The sequence below is a fragment of the Schistocerca nitens genome, chromosome 8 (assembly GCF_023898315.1).
Source record: "Schistocerca nitens isolate TAMUIC-IGC-003100 chromosome 8, iqSchNite1.1, whole genome shotgun sequence".
Classification (NCBI taxonomy): Eukaryota; Metazoa; Arthropoda; class Insecta; order Orthoptera; family Acrididae; genus Schistocerca; species Schistocerca nitens.
Genome location: NC_064621.1, coordinates 216,094,544 through 216,119,609, shown reverse-complemented (window position 1 = coordinate 216,119,609; position 25,066 = coordinate 216,094,544). Strand labels below are relative to the sequence as shown.

Here is a 25,066-nt window from a genome sequence, read left to right as displayed (position 1 = left end):
TCCTTTTTGTTTTAGAATATAATGCTAGTGCAGAGTTTCTTCACAACATGAGTGAGCACTGAATAAATTGGAAATACACCATTCTTAAGTAAATGAATTAGATACTTTGCTGGAAAAGTAATGACTGAGTATATTATGGTAGAGAGGAACATTGTTGGAGGCCCCTGAAGCCTTGACTACAGTGAGACAAACTCTGTGCTCAATCCAACATGTAACTTGGCAGACTGATAAACAATATTTAGTAAAACTTGAATTCTCTCCTAAATTTCAGGACTCACTGGATGACTGTTTCATCATCTGCTAAGAGAGGTGCTCTCAGCTTCATCCCCAAACTCAACTTAGCGAGTACAGTACACTCATCCCATTGTTAAGATGGCCATCACAAGTATCTTGGGTTGGGTCTTCATTTAATAGAAGATTAGATTAGAGATTAGATTAGTTTTTCATTCCATAGATCCATGCTGAGGAGATCCTTGTGGATGTGGAACATGTCAAGAAAACACTGGATGAAAATTATTTAGCCAGTGTTTAGTCTGCGCACTGCAAATGACTCGCTCTCTCTTCTTCTTAATTGTTCTTTGTTTGCTAGTAGTTGTGGTGGTTTTTTACTCTATTTCACAGACTTTTAGGAGCAGGAGTACATTTTTTGAATTCTGAGATTTAGTAACTCCCTTGTGAAAGATTCATTTGTGTTTCAGTCATGAAGTTCACTTCCTACGATACCCACTTGAGTTGGTACCCATACAAAACTTATCTTAATACTTGCAGTTTAAAGTTTGTCCAGTAGGTCATGACTTCATTAATACTAAAATATTCCATGAATAACATCAGTCAATTGCTCGAAGGTACCAACCCACATGACCAAAATGCTGCATTTGCTATTTAAAGATCACTGTCTGTAACCATTATTATGCACAAACATGCAACCAACTCTTTCATTGTTCCTAGACCAATTTGTGTAGAACACTGTCAGGTTGAATTGAACATTAATTACTGAAAGGATCAACTGAGTGTACGCAATATGGATTTCCTTTGGGTTTTTCAAATGTGTCAAAAAAACAAGACGTTCTGGCAAAATATGATGCAAGAAGTTGAACTGTAGTGAGAGGGTTCCTTCCAGTTTTTCAACTCTATTCCAATTTGTAAATAGTGTTCGTCACTCCTAGTTAACATTCATTGGATACCATTGATGATTTACCCTTTGACAGATTATTACTAATCTATTAAGTTTCAAAGATGTAGCCATGAAAATTCCAACTCCTCCAACGATAAATCAGTCCTGTCTTCCATCCATCATCAGAGTGAGCCAAGAGACTGATGATACAGTACCGAGAGGCACCCTTATATGCTCCACCGTAACTGCACTGTGCACACAAGTCCACGCCACAGATGATGGCTAGTGGTAAAGAGGTATACCTCACAGATGTGTGCCCCCAATGGCAGGTGAAGTATCCTCGAAGTGTCTTCAATGGTGGAAACTTTTCTGTGATTTCATTAAAGCAGGGGCTGGATTTCATGTCTTGTCTGACAATCAAAATCTCCATGGTTTCCTTAAACAATGACTCCCGTAATAATGAGGCAGAAGTTAAGATCTTCCACACAGATTTTTACTGTAAGGGTCACAGAAAGTTGTTGACCTAAGACCTCGTTAATGGGATGCCTTCTTCTATCAGCAAACTATTTTAGCACTTCTGTTGGCAATATCCTGTTATCACAAATATTCCATTGTATATGGGACCCATTATGCATAGTGCTGACAGTGTTGTGGATTCAAATGCCCTATGTGCAATATAATCATATAATTTTATTAAATCCCATTTTTGCACTCTACAGACGGTTCCCTGACGCTGATGTCTGGCGTTCAGCAGCATCCTCTGATGAAGTAGTTTAGTGCAGGCAGTGAAATTTCTATATGAAAGGTTTTCTAACTAAGCTTCCCAGCACATCATACGATCAGAGGGAGATCAGAAAATGTGAAAATGGCAGCTAATTTTAGAAAAGAAGCCTTGGGATTAGAGGCACCAATGCAGACAGTGGTTAACCATCATATCAAGCTGCTTGGGTAGTCATTTCCCTTCTTGTCTAAGCTGCTTGGATAGTCATTTTTCTTTTGCCATATGCATTTGAAGATTTTGAGGAATGTGTTAAATTTTCATTGCTAATAGATTTCAACGCTTGATTGTCAATCAAATCAGGGTCTATGGATATCGTGTTATATGGTTGTGTGTGTTGCAAACTGAAGGAATGGCTGGTAGACCCTGCCACGAATTTCAGAGATAAGAATGGCTATTGATAATTGCTGGATGCAGACGTTCTGGCAAAATATGATGCAACAATTTGAACTGTATTGAGAGGGTTAATGAAATCACTGTTGAAGGAGAAGTCTAGCACTGTTGTTTAAGTTTTGTGACCACTGACACACATTAATTTCGCCACACTTGTGAGTATGTGACCTCACTGATAACATACAGTAGTCCCAGGACACCCTTCATTTTTTTATCATAAATTTTGCTTCTGCATGATGAGATCTACCTTTATTTACTTTCTTAGCCTATAACTGAGCCCCCATCAGTAGATACCCAGTTCCCATGGACATACTTATCATAGTTGTTGTTGTTTCGTCCAGAGGTAGGTTCATGGCTTCATATGCCGTCTGAGGTGATATTACGATTTACACACACACACACACACACACACACACACACACACACACACATCCCCCTCAGGCTGGAGATTGTGGTTGCGCGGGCATGCACGTGTGTGTGTGTGTGTGTGTGTGTGTGTGTGTGTGTCTACTGACAAAGGCTGTGACTGAAAGCTATATGTGAGTGTCTTTTACACATACCTGACTGCATCTTGACGTGTCTCCTTATGGTAAGTAGCAACCTGTCTTTTCCTACATTGTTGACGTTCCTACCTGGAGTTTTCCATTGTTTGAAAAACTTTTCATAGTAATGTAATGTAATTTAGTAAGAGTGATGGTTACATAAAAAGTTATATACCCAATGGCCATCATACTATCACTCAAAGATGAAAATACTGGGCCATTTGAAGTGATGAACATGAGAGTCCCTCAAACGAGCCACTACCTGGTGTTCATGACAGACAGTAGCATACTTCAGTCTGTCTGGGAATATTCCCCATGATAGTGATGTTTTGGACAGATGAATGGATGCATTCTACACACCCTATGTGAAGAACAGGGTTTTAGTACTTTACGCGAGATCTTGTCAACTTAGTGAGAGATTTGGTGAGGGATTTATTTTCTTTGTCAGAGCAGGGAGTAACTGTGATTTGACTGCATGTATGAGGTACTGTTTCTTGCATATATTCTAATGCTTTGTCCCTTGAACTGTGTATGCCAATCTTCTGAGCTACTTACAGGAAGTGATTATTAAATATATTGGCTACCTGACTGCTTCTATTTATTGCCTATTTTTCACAGACTACCCTCATTCCGTAACTGAGCACCTGTTTATCTTTTTGCTAGGATCAATATAGATTTAATTGTATTACCTGAATTACTGATTTCACCATTATGCACAGATTTTATAATCACTTTCTTTAAAACAGCATAGTATTTCTTGTAATGTGTAATCAGTCCTATTTCTCTGTTTGTCCCAAGCATTTCAAACAATTCCATTTTCCTTGCATATAATAATATTTTGATTCCTTTTGTAATTCACAAGTTTTTGATGTCTTACTAGCACCATATTCTATTGCTTTCTTGGGAAACAGCTGTTAAACATTAATTAAAAAACCATCAATAAATACTTTAAATCTGGAAATTCAACTTCTCACATTATACACATTTGAAGTGTACATGATGCTTCATGTATGGCTGCCTTAAAACTTAGTTCTTTGTTCATTAATTATTCAGTTTCCTGTTATACCACCTCATTGTAAGCATATTCATTCAGCGTGGCTCGTCAGAGAATGCACAGACATTTATATGACTGATTAAGCATTCATCTTCAAAAATGTTGTCTTTTGGCATTCTTGTTTCCAATGTACTTCTGGTAGGAAAATCAACAGCAGAAGACATATTGCAAATGTTAAATAACATTACGTATCTTACATTTTACCTGAATCTTTCAGGAAACTCCAAAGACAATCATGTTTCCTTTTGTCTGCTAGTTGGCTCAGATAATGGCTCATATTTGTAAGAATATCTGAAAGTTTCATAGTTGGAATCGACATACTTCAACAATTATAAATAACATTTCCAGTAGCAGTAATTCATGGGCACAGGCTTCCAATCATCAGTTTAAGTAGAAACTACTGGCGTCAATAGATCTGTACTTGATTTCGTTTTTTATGTATGTAATCTCCTCTTTTCTCCATATTTTCCCTACAGAAACGTGTTGGTAATTTACAATCCTTTATTTTAACATATGGATTCCATTTTTATATTCAGAAAGACATTTTAGGTCACATGAAGAGATAACAAGTTACCAAGTTCTACGTTTGGTCTTCGTAAACAAAAACCAAGATAGTCTAAAACAAGCAGAAAGAGTTTTATGGCTTTATTTTCAATTTTCTTTTATATTATTTGACAGAGGATGACCACTTATGTTGGAGAATAGTGGCTACTGCTCACACTATTAAAATTCATTGTTCATTTTCACCGCACCACTTCTCGAAAGTTACACAGCCAGATTACTTGTACATTATTTATTTACTTGCTCCTATTTCTCCCTGATTACAATCAAATAAGCAATGCTATGTGCCACTGTAGCTATTACTCACAAAGAAAACTTAGTTATCAAAAAACAGCAACAACAATCATCATCATCATCATCATCATCATCATCATCATATGTACATTTATATACGCATAGTATATGTTTAGTAATTAAAGTGATCACATATTACTACTGTATTCATAATATTCATCATCAGTTTTAATCACAGTTGATGTTCTCTTATTAGGACAAGTCATCTATCCTGGAAAAGTGACAAATGCAGACAGCTTTCGGATTGGAAACATAGGAGACCTTTACCAAAAGGACTTGCAGCATCTGGTATCTTGCATTAAGGCTGTACTCACTGATATGGGGGTACCTCTGCCAGTGAGGTATTAATTCCAAAAGATGGTACTGCTACCATCTACCATGTTGTTGTTGTCTTCGGCCTGAAGACTGGTTTGATGCAGCTATGCTACCATGGTGGGGCAACAAAAGACCCCCAGATGTCAAATAAATAATTTTCTTCCGAACGATATACGTGAATAAAATGAAACAGTACTAGCGCATGCATACAAGTATTAACTTTTGTAAATCAATAAAAGAAATAAATTTTCTTCAACAGAAACAAACAATTTCCAGTGGTATTAAAAGTTTTACTATGTCTTTCATCGGTTGAAAGCAGAGACATAACATGTAGGGAACAACAGTGAGGTTACAAAGCTTTTTTTACTATATGAACACACACAAGATGGCTTAATACTAATTGATATTTTTGGCAGTAAAACTACAAGCAATGATTGTTAAATGCATTTGAAAGAGAATGAACTAAGAATAGCTCAGACTGACCTCCCCTAAGCATTCCCTCTTTGCATTTCTGCACAACATAGTGGATATGAATAAGTACTTATGCTCTTTGTTAAGGCAGTATTCATGCTGTTTACACTGTGCCGTTAATGTATTTTCACCTTTCTATTGAAATGGAAGGCCATAATAAAATTTCAAACTTAATCTCAATTACATATTAAACTTTAAATCCTACTCCACCCCTGCTCCCAACCCCTTGTCTCATGGCTCATATCCCTGCAACAGACCTGTATGAAAGACCTGACCCATATACCCTCCTGCCACCACTTACTTCCCTCCCATCAACAGCAGAGCTAGCTTGAGAGTAGTTGTGTGCTACAGATATAAGCTGGAATCACTGTGCTATTTTCTACGGGGGCATGAAAACTTATAAGCTGTCTGTCCACATGAATGGCTACTGACAAACTGTGGCCAAGAGAGAGCTGGGCTACCCAGTTGCTGAACATAATGCCCAACACATCACTTCAGTGACTGCTTCAGAGCTTGCACCATCTGGATCCTTCCTACCAACACCAGCTTTTCTGAATTGTGCAGGTGCACTAATCCTGTGTTGCCATAACTCCCCTGGCATCAATCTATGCTAGCCCTGCCTTTCACGTAACTATCCTGTTCCCTGCTCCCACTACATCACTACACAACCTTCTATTCCACCAATACACCCCCTAGTCTTTCCCCCCCTCTCTATTTCTTTCTTTTTCCATTTCCACTCTCCCCTCCCAAACCTCTTGACAGTATCTTGTTCCCACAATCAGCACTATGCTTTTCCGACTCCTATCCTGCTATCCCTCCTCCTCAACACCACATGCCAGACTGCTTCTCCCATCAAGCACAGTTGCAATCTGTAGTCCGACAACAGCAAACAGAGACATTTGTTAATTATTGTTTAGAGCTGTATTGAGTAGAACACTGCATCACACAGTTTGCAAATTTTGATATAGCAGAGTTAGATGAGCAACAAATCTGCATTAAATTTTAGTTGAAACTCAAGAAAACCTTTACAAAGGCACATCAAATGATGCTTAAGCCATACTCAGTTTTACGAATGTTTCACATGGTTTAAAAATGGTCAACAGAAGTTAAAGATTATCCTCATTAAGGACGCTTTTCGACTTCTACCAATGATGTTCATGTTAGGAACATCAATGAAATTGTGTATGCCAATTGAAGACTGACTGACAGACTGCAGAAGAATGTAACATTTCAGTTGGGCCTTGTCATGAAACTGTGACACAGCATCTTGGAATGCATTGTGTTGCCACCAGTTTTTTTCCATGGCTCAGAAGGATCTTTGCCTCGCACTCTGTGAAGAGTTTTTGGATTCCAAAAATGAAAACGAGATGTTCCTTAAAAAAAAAAAAAAAATCCTAACTGGTGATGAGGTGTGGGTCTATGGTTATGATGTTGAGACTAAGGTTCAGTCTACACAATGGGTTGGGAAAGGTTCTCCAAGATGGAAAAAAGGTTGTCAGAGCAAATGTCAAAGCCACACTGATAGTTTTCTTTGACTTTGAAGAATTAGTTCATCATGAATTTGTGACATAGGGACAAAGTCATCAGTGGTAATTGTCCTACTACTTCCCTTCAGGTGATCAATTAAATCATGTACCACTCATTTCCCTTGATTTATTTCTCTTCCTTCAGCAGATCTCCCCATATACACTTGTGCATTTATCACATAATTGGTCTGACAATCTACAGCAGCCCACACTTTTATCCCATATGCCCCAGGTTTCGAAGGAATGTACACCTTGAATGGACACTGTCCCCTGAATCTACACAGATGCGCATCAACTGTAATATAAGATACAAGGACATAAGACGAAACGCATGCCTCAGCGAACATTTCAAACACAGTCCTTATAGGTTCAGCTTTCGACCCAGAAGCAGCTTTTCTTTCTTCCCTCGTAAGTTTATCATCAAACCGGAGGCACATCAAAATATCACAAAATCTTGAAAAGCTCACTCTGACTCGAAAAACAGGTAACCAAAATTCACGCAAGGGTTTCCCCACACACCTTATGCAATCCAGCTATTATTAGTAGACCAAAGAGTGCCTGCAGCTCTGTAGAATCAAGTTAAATCCAGCATTCAAGAGTTGGGTACAGAATTTTATTATCTTTTGCATGATTATTGGTCTGCATGTGACTGGTGTCTGTGAGTGTTATCTAAGGTGACGTGCAATATGCGTAGTTTCACTTATCACATTCCTTGAAACCTGCTTGCGCACATCAAGTGGTACTGTGTTACATGTTACCTGTCTACTTCTAAACACAAAGGTAGATGCACTCCTTACCTGAATACCATTATACCTTCCCCTCAGTCACTCATATCCACGTCATCTCCGACCTGTGTATCTTTCTCGATCATATCTCCATCAGCATCACTGTCATCCTCATTTCCAAAAATTGATTCATTATCACTGTCAGGCTTCTGTAAATCTGCCAAAGCCTGCTCAAGACTGTAGCCCCTTGCAAAATGTATATAAACTGTAACACCACATCTTTCTTCCACAAAACTCAATTCCAGATTGTGAATTTGTCATAGCAATGCAGGTGACTGTATTTTCTATATTCATTGTTTACAACAATGTACAAATGAATGTCACTTTACAAGGTGCATTGTTGCCAAGATTTATTTTCATAACAAAACATACATATAACACTGAAAATCACATATCGTATATCATGGATATTTTCTGACCCCACTACAAAAATTTCAAATTGTTGTACTACAGACTGTGTTAAAATCATAAATATTTTACCCAGTTATAATAAAAAGTCCATGAATAGCATATCTGGACAATGAGTAGTCTACACCCACATTAAAACTGTTTACTTGTAGTTAAATGAGCCTTGGGGTCTAAAAAGGCCCAGACATCATGCAAGGGTTAAAGGCATACTACCTCCAACACGACCATGTCCAGTACTCCATTTTGATATTCAAAACAATCTTCAGATTACAACAGCTTTGCTTAAGATTCTGTCATGACTACTATTTTGCACTATAAAGGGAGATAGACTAAAGCCTTTCCTCAGTCATTGTTTCTTTGTAAATGAAAAACATTAAACAATTGTATGAAAAGGATAGTTGCTCCTCACCACATAGCAGATACACTGAGTCGCAGATAGGCACAACAAAGAGACTCTCAGAAACTGTGGTCACGTCTGTGTGAGCTGCATTTGCAGGAGTGTGTGCATGTGTATGTTATTTATTTCTGACAAAGGCCTTGTTGGCCAAAAGCTCACTTTCTTACAGACTTTTTGTTGTGCCTACCTGTGGCTCAGCATCTCTGCTATATGGTGAGCAGCAACTAGTCTTTTCATAATATTGTTACATTCCATCCAGGATTTCCCATTGTTTCAGACACATTGAACAGTCTGAGGAATAAGACTTTCCTAATAACTAATTGGCTCTCTTTGATGGTTATCATCTCTACTTGATCATATCATTTCTCACTTCTCTAAAACTCTATACATGTCACTACCAAAGTATCCCAATTCTGCCTATAATATGCTTCGAAGAGATATCCTTTTATGTTACAATGTCTTTTAAATCACTATGAACTCTGATATGGAAGGTACGATTAAATCTGCTTCACAGGAGCCCTGGGCCTTATTTCTTGCTCTTTGTGTAAATTTTATGATTTTTTATTAGGATTAACACTGAAACACTAGTCTTCTTTTATACACTTAAAAAACATCGTTTTGTAGCACACATTTTAAATATATTAAATTTTGAACAACTGTTCTGAAACTTAGAAATGCAATGATTTTCCTCCCAATCAGCTTTTTTTTTGTTATTTTCTTGTTTATTTTTTCTTACCGCTATGCAGTGCCACCAGACCATGAGGTGTGACTTATTCACCTTTTGCTGTGGGTGGTTGCTGAAAAACAGATTCAATCTATCCAAGCTACAAAAATAACACAATCAGTTTTGCGATAACTCTTCTGTATTATAATCACAATGTTTCCACTGCACAATTCCATTTACAGTTGAGGCTGATATACATCTCTCATAACTTGTAACTCGCAACACATCAGAACAAGTACTGCTGCACTCATTTGATACTACAGAATGATACTTCCCATCTACCACCTTCAATTGTTCTGGCACTGACATTATCGCCCACGCCCTTTACTCTGTAGCCTCGCAAGCACTACCAAGCCGCGATGCCAAGGCATATGCTAGCCTCCACTGCAGGCAGGGACGTGCACTCGCTATCACGGCTTGTCGAAGTTCTGAGCTAGCATCTTTGACACCAAATCTGCACTCATGGCAAACCAGAGTACACACAGTAGGATGTTCCACACTTAACAACTACCTAAACATTGTTTCGGATTTCCACGAACATCTTTCATCGCTCTAAGTGGTTAGAAGTGGAACATATTATTCCACAGAATCGACATTTTACACTCAAATTTATATGGGCAGTTTGAGATTGGAATTTGTCTGAGTAATATTATACAGAAAGATTTATTTCCAGAGAAGGCCCACCTTGAGCAGAACATGCTTTTTATCTTTTCTTTTATCTTTTCACTGAAGTTTCAAGATCATCAGTGGGCTTTTATTATTTTCCTTGTTGCTGTATGCTGAGGTTTTTCTGGATTTTTATGTTATTTATTACAAATGTTTTGTTTCATAGTTTGTAATTTTTTCTGGTGTCCTAATTTTCTTCTCTGTGAAGACCTGCACTAAGTCACATTCTGCGTTACTGTTTACAAACTTACAGAAAAAATGAAAAACTGTGAAAGAAAACAACAGTAATGAAAAGCATAATAATCCAGGAAAACCACAGCATGTGGTAACAAGAAAGATATTAAAAGCCCACTGATGATGCTGAAACTTCAGTGAAACATGTCTGGGAAATAAAATTAAAGATAAAAATTGTGTTTTACTCAAGGTGAACCCTCTCCAAAAATAAATGTATTTATAAGCAAATATGGTCAGAAGAGCTTCATCCTCAAGATAATTATGCAGAAACATATAGAAGAAGTCAGCCTGGTCACTTATTCATAGTAACACATGTTTATGTACACGTGAAATGAGAAGAAAATAATCTCTCGTTTACTGAAGATGAAACCTACATATGCATAAGTCATAATATGGCAAGACAATTCACAGAATGATGTCACAGTCCTGTCGAGCCAAGAAAAGATTCAGTCCTGTTCTGTGTGTTGAAAAACTTGAGTAGACATTATTCTGTATTACTTATACACCAATTTTTCTAACACTCAAGATAAGACCTTTCATAGTATTACATAGAATTGTGAAGGAAGCAATTAAGTTATTAGTGGATTCTTTCTAGAGGCTTCTTTCTTCTGTTTGTTAATACACATACTTTTGTGACTTTCCTAGTCTCCTCTAGATCTAAAATTTCAATTCTTGACTCATCTCCCATATTTTCCAGATCTGACCCTGTTAGTAGTCCATCATATGGCAAACTTAAAAATGGAAAGTTCCAATTCAAGTGCTGGCTCAGTGGTTGATAATCACCCGTGCTGATATGGTGTTTCAGAAAGGGCCACTTGTCTATCTTTCCTTCAATTCTGATTTTGAAGCAACAACCACCAGCAATGCTTATGATTATCACTGGAATCTAGATTTCTTTTACGACTACATCTGTTGTGACAGTTCACATCTGATGGTGTGGTAGTAGTTGAACACTCTGCAGTACCATAAAAAATGTCCAGGGCACCCACAGTGTAAACAAAATGGCATGTTGTCCTCCAGTCTCCAAACGTCTCTTCCATGCGGGGCATTATACTTGGTGAAGGAGTTGTTTGTACCTCGATTGGCCATATGTGGGGTTGCCATTTGACGGCTGTGGCATAAGTCACAAGTGGCCATGTCCCTCCCTCCTGAAGAGTCTGACTGGCAGTGGAGACAAGTTCGAAAGCTCGATACACCTCTTCTTCAGCATTCTCTGTTACCTCTTGACTTATGGGGTTGACAGTCAATGCTGCTATCTCTCGCTTACTTGGTGCGGGGCTTTAAATTCCTGTCTTACTTGGTGTGACAGTCCCGGCCGCTATAATGGCCATATCTCTTCTCTTAATACATGGCACACGAAAAAGGCAAAGTCACAGCTGCCTTCCACAATGACCATAGTTACTTATTCACGAGTCGGTCATACTTCTTTCGTTTGATTCTTCTCATATGCATTTTTCGAGGCATTGGCACCACCTGATGAATTCCTGTCCTCGTGGTCTCCTTTACCAGAAGATCTGCGTACATACATTTGGTGACTCCTTTTTGTCAAGTGCGAAATTTTGGCGAATCCTGTCATATTCAGACTTACAATGTGGCATAGGGCCAAACCATTCTGTATGTAAGACTGTGTTGTTTCTGTTGTGTCTATTTCATACAGCATAGACACAATGAGGTAGCTAGGTGCACGCTAAACTAACGCAGACGGGCTTGAAGTTCTGGAACATGAGACTTATTAATGAATAAGAGGAAAAGTACGTAGATGCGTTTAATACTTACCTTTATTCTCTTGTTGGAATACATCTCTCTTGAATATTAGTACGCTATTAGCACTGATACAAATGGCGCCTTGCTAGGTAGTAGCTATGGACTAAGCTGAAGGCTATTCTATCTGTCTCTCGGCAATTGAGAGGAAAGCTTCGTACGTCTGGTCGCAAGCTATGTCGTCCGTACAACTGGGGCGAGGTCATGTCCATGTCTTGTGACCTGCCATGTGGTGGCGCTAGGTTTGCGATTACACAGTGGCGACACGCGGGTCCGACATGTACTACAGGACCGCGGCCGATTTAAGTTACCACCTAGCAAGTGTGGTGTCTAGCGGTGACAACACAGTTTCCCCATGATGTTGCACCCTGTTCCTTTGTTCTTTTGCAAAGACAACTTGCTGCTGATTGTCACACAGTTATATACTTACCAAAATTTCTCACTTTGTAAAACGTTAGAAAAAATATGTTTAATGGAACAGAGATGTATGTTGCTCAGTCTTTAAAAACAATTGTAATTTAAGAACATTGTATGTCAAGAAGAAAGATTTGGAGTATTTAGCTCTGTCTCTAAAAAAACCTGATATTCTTTTATAGTTTATAGATTTGTAAGACAAAGATAAACTTTAAATGTTCTTAAGTTTTCCAGTGTCTTTCTAGACTTCATTTCCACACTTGACTTAACATATAGCTACATACATATATAATTACAAGCACAAATGCCAATGTTAGAAATTAAAATGCAATAAACAAATGAAAAAGAATTTCCATAGTGCTATTGTGTCTCATGGACTATGTTTGCTGTAAAATTTAGAAGCAATGTATCCACGACTGTAGCAAATGGCTTCATGATTTTGCTTCCTAAAAGTGTCTTTTCACTGGATGAAGTGGAAAGAAAAGTTGAAATTTGTGTACATTACAATACCATCTTCCGTTTTGCATGGCCTGGTTCCCATTAAAACTTCACAGGTTATTCTCTCCTCCTTTCTACACGGCTCCACATCAGAACTGAATCAGCATGAACGCTGGTGTAAAGTCATATAGCTATGAGATGAAATGCACACACCTACTCCTAGGTGTGCAAAAAGATTAATTTAGTTCTAAGCATACTGGTTGAGAATTGATCATCTGCAAAGCTGCAGTACCATCCATAAGAATCATCTGTAACTAGATGCTTCCATCAAAACCCTTTAAAATGTTTTTGTCTTCAGTGTTCTCATCTTAAAAGTTTTTCACGGGCAGTGGACAGTGTGAATTCCAGCGAATAAAAGCTATAGAAACTTCATTTAATTATTAAAATTCAGAATTATGATTAAATAACTCATCTGATTTTGTAAGGTCTTTAAGCAAGTTACAACAAACACTAATTAAACATGTAGCTTTTCTTTATTTGAATGTGGCATGCACTCAGGGGGGCTGTCTGCCTTATGTGATTGTCCACACTTCAGGTCACACCTACCGGACTCCAAACAGAGGGACCAGTTGGCACAGAGGAAGGTACCAGCTCAGGCAATCACCCCTCCCTGAGGCTGGCATTTACCAGGGGGGATGTACAACCCCTACTTGTCAATCTTGGCTGCAAATTATGTGCCAAATGGATGGGCCGGCCTTCAGGAATGGATAGGAAGGAAGAAGAAGAAAAGGAAAAGGAGTGACCTCAAATGTCAAAGTGGAGGAAGGGTAAGAAAAGGAAGGACAGGGAAAGAAATATGGGTGGACAGGATGAATTCATACAGAGTTTACCAAGAACTTTGGTTTCCCGAAGAAGGTATATAATTTGGTCCCCAGCAGAGCAGGAGATAGACGTGCAGCATGGAAGGGGGGGGGGGGGGGGGGGGGTTGGGTTTGGTGAATGCCTGGAGGACTTTACCTGCCATCACGTGTATTGCCTACAGTGAAGTATGGAGGATGTGGTGTTACAGTCTGGGGGTGTTTTCTGTAGTTGGGATTTTGTCACTTTATTGGGCTTAAGAAAATGTTAAATGCAGAAGAATACAAACATACTGTACAGTATTGTGTACTGCGTACAGTAGAGTAACTGTTCAAAGATTATGACATCTCAGCTGACAATGCACCCTGTCATAAAGCAGCATCTATGAGGCAATGGTTTGTGGACAATAACATTCCTGGCCTGCCCGGAGTCCCAACCAGAACCCACGGAAACACCTTTGGGATGATTTAGAATGCCAACTTCGCTTTTAGGCTATCCTCAAGACATACTGAACAAAAAACAGCTGGCACTTCCACCATCTCAGGAGTGTGATACTTTTGCAAAAATTGCTAAAATTTACCAGACTTCCTTCATCACCACCAACATTAGCTTTATCCAGTACAAAGAAATCACTTTGACTGGGATTATTTAAAACCTCAATAATGGCAACAACCCTTAACTGAAATTATATATTCTTGACATCATTCAAGTGTGGCAGTGATCTACAGTTGCGTGAAATATGAAAGTAAAAACTTCTACAGCCAAGATCGCTAATTGCAATTTTATTTTTGATGACTCGTTCCAGCAAATCCAAGTTGCTATCATTGGATCTTTTGCGTAAGATCCGGTGATGCAACTCAGATTTTCCAAAACTAGTCATCAAAAATAAAATTATAATCAGTGATCTTGGCTGTTGAAGTTCTTATTCCTACATTTCATCTTAACTGAAATTTAAATGAAATACCTCAATGCCACAGAGGCACATATTCATGAACATAACATTAAATGCCCACTCTTACACACATGTAACACCATTTCATTCCATGCCTCATGTACATTTCAATAAACAGAACCAAGAAATATTTTGTCCCTTGGTTCACATTTTGAGAGAAAATGTGCTGATTAAAAACATTATCCCCATAAAGAATGGATCACGCAAACTGTGTGTGACATGATGCTAGCTAACATCTGGACTGGTGCCCCTAAGAAGCTCCAAACATGGCCAAAGATAAAATTTCCACAGTAGTGCAGGGCTTGTACAAATGTGTGACAGTGGGCACAGGCTTATGAAATATCAAATCAATAAAAGCCTGATGTCGCATGTACCAGTATGTCACTTGAGGTACTAGAGGGCATAGTAACTGAAAACAGAGACAACACTGTACAAGCATTCCAAGATTTCTTTTAATGTTTGTATAATAGTTCAGGAGGTGAATCACAGACACAGACAGGTAATAATAAAAATAATAATATTGCAAAAATTGCCATATGTATGGTACATCATCATTTAAGGTATGGAAAAAGGGAAGCCACCTCAAGGTAATAGTGCTTCAATGTGAAAGTGGAGAAAATATTTTACAGAAGGGACTTGCAATATTTTAAGGTGAGTTATTCATTCATCAAATTCTAGATAATCATATTCTTTGAACAATTAACAAAATACATCCTTATTGTCAAAATATGTATCTTAGTTGAAATTTTCTATACTTGCAGGCCCAGTATGTCACTGTCAATGGCATGAGTCATGAAAATCATATGAACTGTTTACAAAAACTGCTAGGCACATCCAGAGTAGCAGTTCTAGCACGTAAAATATCAAATGAACTTACACTTACCGCCTGTAAAAGCACTTCTCTTCTAAAATGCCAGTTCTCACTTTGAAATATATATACTGTGAAGCACTGAAATTTCTCTGTATTTGTAGAGTCAAAATTTAACTGATTATGATTAAAAAAATAGTGATTTTTTTAAATGTCCAAATTCTAGTTTATTTAACAACAAACCTAAAGATACATCACAGACTCAGACAACAAATTTATGAAGGTAATTTATTATCTATGAAAACTGGTTTAAAATCTCTGTCAGCAGATCCGCACTCGAAGGGGCAGTGGTGAATAGGTTTCCTAGAACAAAAAAAAAAAAAAAAAAAAAAAAAAAAAAAAAACTTTTAAGAGTGGTTGCATGACAGAAATATTATTAAAATAATTTAGCTGCTATTTCAGGAGTCAAAAGAATGTGTACAACAATCTAAGTGTCACACTTCAATTCAACCACACGTCTGTTTCAGGATCTCCTTGAAAGTATCGCATATGTGAAGACAGCTATGAACCAATGACTTATTTTGTCATGTGATGGATCTCACAAACCATGTAATTCACTAAATTGCAGGCCCAGCTCATTAACATCAATATGCATCAGGGTTTTGGAACATATATTGTGTACAAACATTATGAATTACCTCAAAGAGAATGGTCTATTGACACACAATCAACACAGATTTAGAAAACATTGGTCTTGTGAAACACAACTAGCTCTTTACTCACATGAAGTGCTGAGTGCTATTTACAAGGCATTTCATATTGATTCGGTTTTTCTAGACTCCTGAAAGGCTTTTGATACTGTACCGCATAAGCGGCTTGTAGTGAAATTGCATGTTTATGGAATATCATCTCCGTTAAGCGAATGGATTCATGATTTCCTGTCAGATAGATCACAGATCGTAGTAATTGACAGAAAGTCATCGAGTAAAACAGAAGTGATTTCTGGCATTCCCCAAGGTAGTGTTATAGGCCCTCTGCTGCTCCTTTTCTATGTAAACAATTTAGGAGAAAATCTGAGCAGCCATCTCAGGTTGTTTGCAGATGATGCTGTCGTTTATCATCTAGTAAACTCATCAGAAGATCAAAACAAGTTGTGAACAATTTAGAAAAGATATCTGTATGGTGCAAAACTTGCCAATTGACCCTAAATAATTAGAAGTAGGAGGTCATCCACGAGTGCTGAAAGGAAACCGTTAAACTTCAGTTACACGACAAAACAGTCAAATCTAAAAGCCATAGATTCAACTACATACCTAGGAATTGCAGTTATGAACAACTTAAATTGGAAAGAACAGGTAGAATATGTTGTGGGGAAGGCAAACCAAAGACTAGGTTTTATTGGCAGAACATTTAGAAAATGTAACAGATCTAGTAAATAGACTGCCTAAACTAACTCTTGCCTGTCCTCTTTTGGAGCACTGCTGCACAGTTTGGGATCCCTACCAGATAGGGTTAATGAAGTACATTGAGAAAATGCAAAGTGGAGAAAGTGTCACTGGCATGATACACGATTTGAGGTGGACATCTTTAAAACAACGGATTTTTCATTGCAGCGGAATCTTCACACAAAATTTAATAGCCAACTTTCTCCTCTGAATGTGAAAATATTTTGTTGACGCTGACCTACATGGGGAGAAACAATCATAATAATAAAATAAAGGAAATCAGAGCTTGCAAGAAAAGATACAGATATCCATTTTTTTCGCGCTGTTCAGGATTGTAATAGTAAGAGAATTATTCCGAAGGTGGTTTGATGAACCCTCTGCCAGCCACTAAGTATGATTTGCAGAGTATCCCTGTAGAAGAAGATGTAGATGAGATCAGAGCTGTCCAGATCACATGACCAAATTACATACACTAAACTAATACAACAAAAGTTAACAAAAATCACATTAAACAGCGTGAGACTCACTGTATAATCTAGACAGCAAAAGGCTACATTCTCAAAAACTGCCTCCGTCACCACAAAGGTGTAATATGTAACATGGGGATGATCAAAAAATAACCTTTTAATGAATTTGAGAGGAAAATTAGGGGAAAAAAGAGGCAATATTCAAATAATGATTGAAATTATTGTGGATGTTGAGAGGAGATCATTCTATTGCAGTTTGCAATGAAGTTGTTTGTACGCAATGGCAAATTGTGTGTTCACTATCGGACACTCCAGTAAGAAAAATATCAAGACCTCTCAATCAATGAGGAGATAAGGCAGTAGCCCAGTTATTTCAGACTAAGACTGTGAGTGTATATGATGTATCTTAACAATGTCCAAGGTCATCACAGCTTGCATAACTCATGGTAAATCAACTATGCCGCATAACTTATTGTGAGTCAAAATATGTTTCTCCGCCCCATTTCTGGACTGACTTAGTAACAGTAATACCATTTTCAAATAAAAAGGCAGTTTCTGTTGCAGGTATTTATTTTAAAATGTTAATGTAACCTTTCCAGGTTTTTCCCGAATACCTCAAAAACCATGCCTTCTAGTGAAAGTGTTTACCAGTACAAAAACTGCATTTAAATTCCAACGAAATAGGTCCTACTCCTTTTTTTCCTCTAGGACTAATATGTTACACATCACAACTGATGGGAAAATTGCAGATTATTAAAAATAGTGTTTTAATGGAACAAAATTGTAGTTTTTTGTTAAATGAAATGAGTTAAGAATAAATATTAAATGTGTGTACAACAAGGAGTAGATGATATTCTGCCAGAACTGCTGACAGCTTTGTTGGAGTCAGCCATGACAAAACTTTTCCATCTGGTAGGCAAGATGCATGAGACGGGTGAAACACCCTTAAACTTCAAGAAGAATGTAATAATTGCCATTCCAAAAAAGGCAGATATTGACATATGTGAGCATTGCCGAACTGTCAGTATAATAAGTCATGGTTGCAAAATACAAATACAAATTATTTAAAGAAGAATGGAAAATCTGGTAGAAGCTGACCTTGGCGAATATAAATTTGAATTCTGGAGAAATGTAGGAACACATGAGGCACTACTGACACTACATATTATCTCAGAAGGTGGTTAAGGAAAGACAAAGACAAATCTATGTCTATAGTTTTTGTAGACTTAGACAAAGCTTTTGACAATGTTGTGTGGAATACTGTCTTTCCAATTCTGAAGGTAGCAGGGGTAAAATACACAGAGTGAAAGGCTGTTTACAACTTGTTCAGAAACGAGATGGCAATTACAATAATCGATGGATTGGATAGGATCGTTTGGGGGAAGAGACCAAACTGTGAGGTCATCGGTCTCATCGGATTAGGGAAGGACGGGGAAGGAAACCGGCCATGCCCTTTCAAAGGAACCATCCCAGCATTTGCCTGGAGCGATTTAGGAAATCACGGAAAACCTAAATCAGGATGGCCATAAGAATCTATGGGCGCTAAAGAGAAACAGTGGTTGAGAAGGGAGCGAGACAGGGTTTTAACATATCCCCAATGTTATTCAATCTGTACATTGACCAATAAGTAAAGGAAACCACAGAAAAATTTGGAGGAGGAATTATAGTTCAATGAAAAGGAACAAAAACATTAAGGTTTGCCAATGACAATGTTATTCTATCAGAGATGGAAAAAGCCTTGGAAGAGCAGTTGAATGGAATGAACATTGTCTTGAAAGGGGGATATAAAATGAACATCAACAAAAGCAAAACAAAGATAATGGAATGTAGTCGAATTAAATCAAGTGATGCTAAAGAAATTAGATCAGGGAACGATACACTTAAAGCAGTAGATGAGTTTCGCTATCTGGGCAGCAAAATAACTGATGATGGTTGAAGCAGAAAGGATATAAAATGCAGATTGGCAATGGCAAGAAAAGCATTTCTGAAGAAGATAAATTTGTTAACATCAAACATAGATTTAAGTGTTAGGAAGTCTTTTCTGAAAGTATTTGTCTGGAGTGTAGCCATTTACAGAAGTGAAAAATCAATGATAAACATAAACATGGTCCGTAACAGGCTGTAACATGATTTTTATTTAATCATGCCATTAACTTTTTTCAACTACTTGTCATTGTCAAGCACTTGCTAAACCAACATAGAAAGGCATTAAATGCATGCAGACAATGTAGTGCCTTTTCATGTTGGTTTTACAAGTGCTTGACAATGACAAGTAGTCAAAATTAACTAATCACACGATTAAATAAAAACCACATTACACCCTACTATGGACCATGTTTATGTTTATTAAGCATATGGAGGCTGTGGATCCACACAAATACAAAATTTTATAGATGATAAATAGTTTAGACATAAATAGAAGTTTTCAAAACATGGTGCTACAGAAGAATGCTGAAGATTAGATGGTTACATCATATAAATAATGAGTTATGAATAGAATTGGGGAGACAAGGAATTTGTGGCACAACATTGGCAAAAGAAGGAATTGGCTGATAGGACAGATTCTGAGACATAAGGGATCACCAATTTAGTACTGCAGGCAAGTGTGTGTGTGTGTGTGTGTGTGTGTGTGTGTGTGTGTGTGTGTGTGTGTGAGAGAGAGAGAGAGAGAGAGAGAGAGTGAGTGTGTGTGTGTGTGTGTGTGTGTGTGTGTGTGTGTGTGTGTGTAGGGGGGGGGGGGGATTCGTAGAGGGAGAACAAGAGATGAATACAGTAAGCAGATTCAGAAGGATGTGGGTTGTAGTAGTTATTCAGAGGTTACCACATTTACAAAGAATAGAGAAGCTGCATCAAACCAGTCTTTGGACTGATGACAACAACAACAACCACGTCTAAGAGCAGTAGAACTGCATTAAAGCATAATCTGTGCTCTGGGAGTGTAACAAGTTGGAAGGTCAGGGGAGGAGCTTAGAAGCATGAGGGAAGGTAGGCTGCCAAAGTTTGGTCATGCACTTCCCTCCTTCATAGATCTGCAAAATGAAGAGTACGCAATTCTTCGCTCTCTCTCTCTCTCTACCCCATTGCATCACAAGAAGCAACTACAGGGTATTACATAAAGTTATACCAACCCTTCTACAGCTTGAGTTATCGACTTTTGAATCACAAACACTCCAGAGGGAGGGAGGAGGGGGAGGGGACTATTTTCTACAAAAAGTGTTTTTTAATGCTACCTTGAATATAGATATGAATTGCCAATAATACAAATACAATAAAAGCACATGGAAAAAATCTACATAATTTTCTGCAGAATGTTCTACATGCTGCTGAGGAAAATGATTCTTAGTCATCCTGTATTACAGTCATATCTTTCTTCCTGGAAAGGCAACTTTCACCACCATGATCACTGCTTGCTTTTCAGCTTACAGGCACTACATCTCTCCAGCATTTTCTGTCCAGTTCTCTTATACACATAGACAAATTAACTTCACTGAGCTCATGTTTATATAATGGAGTTATTTTTAGTTTATTAAGTGAATAATACAATAATATTAGAGAAGGAAAGATGCTACTCACCATATGGTGCAGACACAACAAAAAGATTCACATAATTATAGCTTTCAGTCATTAAGGCCTTTGTCAAAAACAGACACACATACATACACACACGCACCCACACACTCACACAAATGCAACATGCACACGTCTGCAGTCTCAGGCAACTGAAACCACACTGCGAGCAGCAGCGCTAGTTCATGATGGGAATGGCAACTGGGTGGGTAAAGTAGAAGGCTGGGGTGGCGAGGGGGAGGGATAGTACGGTGGGGGTGGCAGGCAGTGAAGTGCTGCAGTTTAGTTTAGGCAGAGGGCAGGAGAGAAGGTGGTGAGGGGGGCAGGAGGGGGAAGTAGCAGAAAGGAGAGAATAAAAAGAAATTAAAAGACTGGGTGTGGCGGTGAAATGACTGCTGTGTAGTGCTGGAATGGGAACAACAAGGGGGCTGGACGGGTGAGGGCAGTGACTAACGAAGGTTGAGGCCAAGAGGGTTACGGGAACGTAGGATGTATTTTTTTACAGGGAAAGTTCCCACCTGCGTGATTCAGGAAAGCTGGCATCGGTTGGAAGAATCCATATGGCACAGACTGTGAAGCAGTCACTGAAATGAGGGATGTCATGTTTGGTGTGTGTGTGTGTGTGTGTGTGTGTGTGTGTGTGTGTGTGTGTGTGTGTGTGTGTGTGTTTGAGGTTTACGGGCGCTAAACAGCGGGGTCATCAGCGCCCAAACGCATAAAAACAGGAACACATGCCGTGAAGGGACTAAAACGGACAGCGAACAAGGAGAACGGCTAAAAGACACAGACCTGACACAGTTTAAAATCCTCACATACAGAGGCAAAACAAGAGGAGAAGGAACACACTAAAAAGGAAGGGAAACAAGGAAAAGAGAACAGAAACCGAAGGGAAACAAGGAGGTAATCGTGACTGGCTGACCTCTCACCTAAAACCTGAGTGAGCCAGTCACCTAGCAGCACATTAAAACCCTCTCCCTAAAATCCGAGGCAACAAATTGGACAGGACACAAAACCATAAGACCTTAACTACAGTCGTTGCGTCATCTTGTAAAATAGAGGGCAAATCCGGTGGCAAAGAAACCGCCGCCCTCTGGTCAGAGAATAAAAGACAGTCAAGTAAAATGTGGCGGACAGTAATCTGGACGCCACAAGCACTGCAGATTGGGGGGTCCTCCCGCCGGAGTAAAAAAACCATGCGTGAAGGGACTGTGCCCGATGCGGAGGCGAGTGAGAACCTCATCCCGCCTGCATGACTGGTAGGATGTACGCCATGGCCGCGTGGTGGCCTTGACCAGACGCAACTTATTTTCACCGACTGCCAGCCACTCCTCTTCCCACTGACGCAGAACGCGAAAACGCAGGAGGGAGGTAACAGCATGGAGGGGGACGGCACATGCAACAACGTGAGGGAGGGAACACGCATCTTTGGCAGCCACATCCGCCAGTTCGTTTCCCCTAATACCCACGTGCCCCGGCACCCAGCAGAAGGAAAACTCCTTCCCCTGCCGTTGCAGGTGGAGTAGGGCATCATGGATGTTCTGGACGACCGTATCCGCTGGGTACAAGTGTTGCATGGTCTGAAGGGCACTCAGGGAGTCAGAACAGATGAGGAACTTAAGACTGGGAACACATCTCATCTGCTCCAATGCCCGCAAGATCGCAAACAATTCGGCATCAAAGATTGTAAACGCCGCAGGAAGCCGTAACTTGACGACTCGATCAGGGAAAACAACAGCACAACCAACAGAGTCCCCCTGTTTAGAGCCATCCGTAAATACTGGTACATGGTCGGGATGCTGGGTTAAAATATCATAAAATAAGAAGGTAAAAACAAACGCAGGAGTGCAGCTCCTCCGGTACTCCGACAATTCTAAAAGGACGCTGGGCCTCTGGAGCAACCAGGGAGGCAGGCGAGTAAAACCTTGTCATTGGGGGGCCACACGCTCTACATCAAGGGACTCAAGCAAATGCTTGGCACGAATCCCAAATGGTCTCGTTGCCCTGGGACGACTGGAAAAAGAGACGTTCCATAGGCGGTCGGGCAACGGTAGGGTACGCAGGGGAGGTAGGACAGGCAAGGAAGTGACACACCCGTCGCACCATGAGGAGTTTCCGCCGGATGGCGAGCGGCGGTTCCCCTGCCTCAGCGCACAGGCTGGGGATGGGACTGGTACGGAAGGCACCAGTGGCCAGCCTGATACCCTCATGGTGTACTGCGTCAAGAATCTTCAGATACGAAGGCCTTGCTGACCCATACACGGTGCAACCATAGTCAAGACGCAATCGGACGAAAGCCCTATAAAACTGCAGCAGACGCGCCCGATCTGCTCCCCAGGACCGATGGCTCAGACACTTCAAAATATTCAGTGCCTTCAGGGCCCGCACCTTGAGGTCTTTAAGGTGAGGCAACCACGACAACTTGGCATCAAAAGTGAGGCCCAGGAACCTCACAGTGTCTCTAAAAGGAAGAATGGTGTCCCTCAGACGCAATTCAGGGGAGGTAAAAAGACGTCGAGAACGATTAAAATGAACACACACACATTTGTCTGCAGAAAAGGTAAAACCCGTCTTCGCAGTCCATGCCTCTAATCGCTGTATCGTAAGCTGCAACTGCCGACTAGCAGTGACAAGACTGGAGGAAGAACAGAAAACAGCAAAATCGTCCACAAACAACGAGCATTGGGCAGGACTCCGGACAGTGGACGTGATACTGTTAATGGCGACGGCAAAGAGGGTGACACTTAAAATGCTTCCCTGAGGAACACCATTCTCCTGCACGTACAAATCAGAAAGCACAGTACCAACCCGATATCGAAAGAGGCGGTGGGAAAGAAAGGACCGAATGAAGATGGGGAGACGGCCACGAAAGCCCCACTCATGGAGTTGATTGAGGATATGGCGGCGCCAAGTAGTGTCATACGCCTTATGAATGTCAAAGAAGACACCTAGACAATGCTGGTTACGCAGGAAGGCCTGCTGGATGGCCGCCTCAAGCAGGGTCAAGTTGTCGATAGTGGAACGACATCTCCGAAAGCCACACTGAGAGGGGCTAAGGAGCTGCCTGGTCTCGAGCAGCCAAACCAGGCGACGGTTGACCATGCGTTCCAACGTCTTCCCGACACAGCTCGTCAAAGCAATACTCCGATAACTACTGGGATGCATTCGGTCCTTCCCCGGTTTGAGGAGGGGGATCAAAATCGCCTCCCTCCACGAGTCAGGGTACGTGCCAGATAACCATATCATATTAAAAAAATTCAGGAGAACTTCCTTGGAAGGCAGTAACAAGTGCTGCAGCATGCTGTACCGGATTTGATCATGGCCAGGCGCAGTATCATGAGCCTCAGACAGCGTCGAATCCAGTTCCCACATTGTGAAGGGGCAGTTGTAGGGTTCAGAATTTGGAGACCGGAAGTCCAAGTGACCCCTCTCGATGGCAGTGCGGTAGCGGCAGAAAGCTGGATCACAGTTAACGGTAGCGGTAGATTCCGCAAAATGCATAGCCAGTGTGTGGGCAATGTCTTTCGGCACCATGAGGAGACTTCCCTGATGCAGCAATGCTGTGACAGGTAGCTGGCCGAGTTTCCCGGAAATCCTCCTGATGGCTTCCCATACTTTCGTGGAACTAGTGGAGCGGGAGATGGAGTTCAAGAACGATTGCCATGACCGTCGTTTGCTCTCTTTAATCACTCGCCGCGCTTGGGCCCTTGCCACCAGAAAGGCCGCAAGATTGTCAGCTGAGGGACGGCACTTGAAGCGGCGCAGAGCTGCACGGCGGGCTCGGATGGCTGAGTGGCACTCAGTGGTCCACCAAGGGACAGGACGCCTCTTGGGATGACTGGATGACCGTGGGATTGACAATTCAGCAGCATGGGAGATCATGGCTGTAACATGGTCTACCCATTCGTGGACGCTGGCACGGTGTTCCAAAACAGCCAGTTGGCTGAAAAGTGTCCAGTCAGCTCTGCAGAGGTGCCACCGGGGCGGCACTGGTAATGTCATAGCCTCAGCCAGGAGGCGAATCCAAAGGGGGAAGTGGTCACTAGAATGGAGGTCTGCAGCAACCTCCCACAGAGCAGAATCCGCGAGTGCTGGAG

At 40.3% G+C, this 25,066-nt stretch overlaps 2 protein-coding genes across 2 annotated transcripts in view; one reads left to right on the top strand and one right to left on the bottom strand.

Moving 5' to 3' along the window:
- LOC126199380 (2-aminoethylphosphonate--pyruvate transaminase-like) overlaps nt 1–5,702 on the top strand; it is a 133,877-nt gene extending 128,175 nt beyond the window's left edge. Inside the window, exon 8 of the mRNA XM_049936297.1 lies at nt 4,933–5,702. Coding sequence (XP_049792254.1) covers nt 4,933–5,084 — 152 coding nt within the window. The 3' untranslated portion in view covers nt 5,085–5,702. The remainder of the gene's footprint in view (nt 1–4,932) is intronic.
- Nucleotides 5,703–15,217: 9,515 nt separating this feature from the next.
- LOC126199379 (cobalamin trafficking protein CblD-like) overlaps nt 15,218–25,066 on the bottom strand; it is a 44,103-nt gene continuing 34,254 nt past the window's right edge. Inside the window, exon 6 of the mRNA XM_049936295.1 lies at nt 15,218–15,856. Within this exon, the coding sequence (XP_049792252.1) occupies nt 15,789–15,856 (68 nt within the window). The 3' untranslated portion in view covers nt 15,218–15,788. The remainder of the gene's footprint in view (nt 15,857–25,066) is intronic.